General features: G+C 47.0%; 1 protein-coding gene across 1 annotated transcript; it reads right to left on the bottom strand.

The window, feature by feature from the left end:
• Window positions 1-513: 513 nt before the first annotated feature.
• LOC133254845 (bisphosphoglycerate mutase-like) lies at window positions 514-1,438 on the bottom strand. The gene has a single exon (XM_061429167.1). The coding sequence runs from the start codon at window positions 1,337-1,339 to the stop codon at window positions 560-562; it is 780 nt and encodes a 259-aa protein (XP_061285151.1). The 5' UTR covers window positions 1,340-1,438; the 3' UTR covers window positions 514-559.
• Between the last annotated feature and the right edge of the window lie 1,075 nt (window positions 1,439-2,513).

Here is a 2,513-nt window from a genome sequence, read left to right as displayed (position 1 = left end):
TCTTCTTTATTTGAGAAAACAGTTCCATGTTGAAATGAAGGAAAGGAAAAAGGAAAGAAGGAAGGGAGAAAAAAAGAAAGGAAAAGGAAAGGGGAAAGAAAAGACACTGATTAGATCTGATCTCTTTTTTTTTTTATTATCTAATATCCTTTATTATCATCCCAGAAATTTTCTATAAATACAAACGTCTTATTGAAGTGAAGGTCTGTCAATAGTGACTCAATACTGATTTACTGAATGAGGACGACCTTGAACTTAAGCTTCACTTGTTGCTTTTCCATCTCAGAAACTTAGGACATTGATTAAGCCCCACTGGTGATTAACTTAGTGACTAATTAAAAGGAGGCTGGCAGGGGTTAGCACATAAGGCTATGGGCATCCTAAAGCCTTTAACTGGGCCAACGTTAAGACCTCTACAAACTCTACCCCACAGCCTAGATCTGGAAAAATCAGGTGGGAAGACAGAAAAAAAAAAGGGGGGGTGTGGGAGATGAGCACTCATAACACACCGCATGCCATTCCTTCTGCAGCTATTCCTAGCCAGCACGTGGGAAAAACTTTATTTGTCAGCTCGTTTCACTTTTCCTTGATCGTCAACTTTCTTAATGGCTGCTTGGATAGCCTCTTGGTCGCCCAGGAACTGGTGAGGCCCAACAGTATGCAGGTTCTCGTCCAGTTCCAGGAGAATGGGGACCCCAGTAGGAAGAGTAATGTTGATAATTTCTTCATCCGAGATACCTTCCAGATATTTCAGGAGTGCCCGGCAGCTATTTCCATGAGCAGATATCAGAACGGTTTTACCACGCAATACTTCAGGAGCAATCCTCTCATTCCAATAGGGAAGGAGTCTCTCCAGAACATCCTTTAAGCTCTCGGATCGTGGCAGCTGATCCAAAGGCACATCACACACTTTATATTTCCGGTCGTTGTAGATTTCATGGTAGTAAGGATGGGACTCCTCGATGGGAGGAGGGGTCACGTTGTAGCTCCTTCTCCACAGCCTCACCTGCTCCTCGCCATGATTCAATGCCATCTGCTCCCTGTTGAGACTGATCAAGGCTCCGTAGTGACGCTCGTTGAGACGCCAGGAGCTCTCCACAGGAACCCACTCCTGCCCCAGCTCTTCCAGGATCAGCCAGGCTGTGTGGATAGACTGGTTCAGGATGGATGTGAACACGAGATCAAACTCAAAGTTTAGTGCTTTGAGTTGCTTCCCACAGTTCCTCGCTTCCTGCAGTCCATCACTGCTGAGTTTCTGATCCACCCAGCTACAAAAGCGGTTCTCTTTATTCCAGGCACCCTCTCCATGTCTTAACATAATCAGTTTGTACTTGGACATATTGATGGCTGAGCTTCTCTAGGGCCAGTGTTCAGTGACAACAATATATCTGCAAAAAGGCCACCAGTAGCAGCCGCTCCTTGGAAAACCAAACAGCCAGCGTCTCCCAGGGCTCATCCTAGATCTGATCTCTTAATTCACACATGAGAACGTGCGGATCAGAGAGGTAACGGGTCCTGCCCGAGGTCTGAGGGCTAGTGGCCCACTCCCAGCATCATGATCGCTTTCCCTACTCACCGAGGCTCTGCTGTGTCAGAGTGCTGCTGTTCTTTGCTCTGACCTCCATTTTATTTTAAATCAATGTGGACCATTTTTAAAGTCTTTATTGAATTTATTATAATATTGCTTCTGTTGTTTATGTTCTAGTTTTTCAGCGGAGAGACATGTAGGATCTTAGCTCCCCAACCAGGGATCAAACCCACACTCCTTGTACTGGAAGGCAAAATCTTAAACGCTGGACCACCAGGTAAGTCCCTCCAGCCTCCATTTTAGATGTTCATAAAGAATTATGTATTTCCCTCCTTTGGGAAGTTCAGGAATTAATAACAAACCTGGCCTTTGGATTGTTCGAGAGTTGCCTGGATCACTATGACAGTCCCCTTTCACTCTTCCACAATCAGGAGGAAGAGGAGGAAGTGCATCCAGAACTGCCTGGAGCAGGGGCGGCAGCGCGTGAGCTAGGCAACTGTGAGCCCTGACACATTTACTCTGTGGTTCCCTGGGCTCCTCACAGGCGTCTGCTGACACTAATCAGGCTTCCCAAACAGGGCTGATGGATCTAAATAAATAATTTCAAGTACCCCGAACTCCAGCTTGCTGAATGCAGTCGAGTCGAGTGCTATTAGAGCTTGCATTCAGCGCATGCCACTCATCCCATCTTATCTGCCACCGTCAGCAACATGTCAGCAGCTGGAGGTGCTTAATCCACATTCTTCAGTCTCTCCCATTTCCTCTCAGTGCTGGGAAGGGCTAGCCAAAACCCTGAATAAAGTTGGCCAACTTGCTCGAGGCTAGGCCACTTGGCAGAAGTCTCTTCTCTAAAGAACAAGTTACAGGATGAAAGTCTGGGACCTGCGCTGATTGCCTCCTTGTCAGAAGGCTAGTGACCCAGCTTGTTGGGGGGTGGGCAGCCTCACCCTAGATGAGTCACATGACTCACTGCCATCGTCTCTGT

The sequence above is a fragment of the Bos javanicus genome, chromosome 10, assembly GCF_032452875.1.
Source record: "Bos javanicus breed banteng chromosome 10, ARS-OSU_banteng_1.0, whole genome shotgun sequence".
Taxonomy (NCBI): Eukaryota; Metazoa; Chordata; class Mammalia; order Artiodactyla; family Bovidae; genus Bos; species Bos javanicus.
This window is presented reverse-complemented; position numbering and strand designations above follow the sequence as displayed.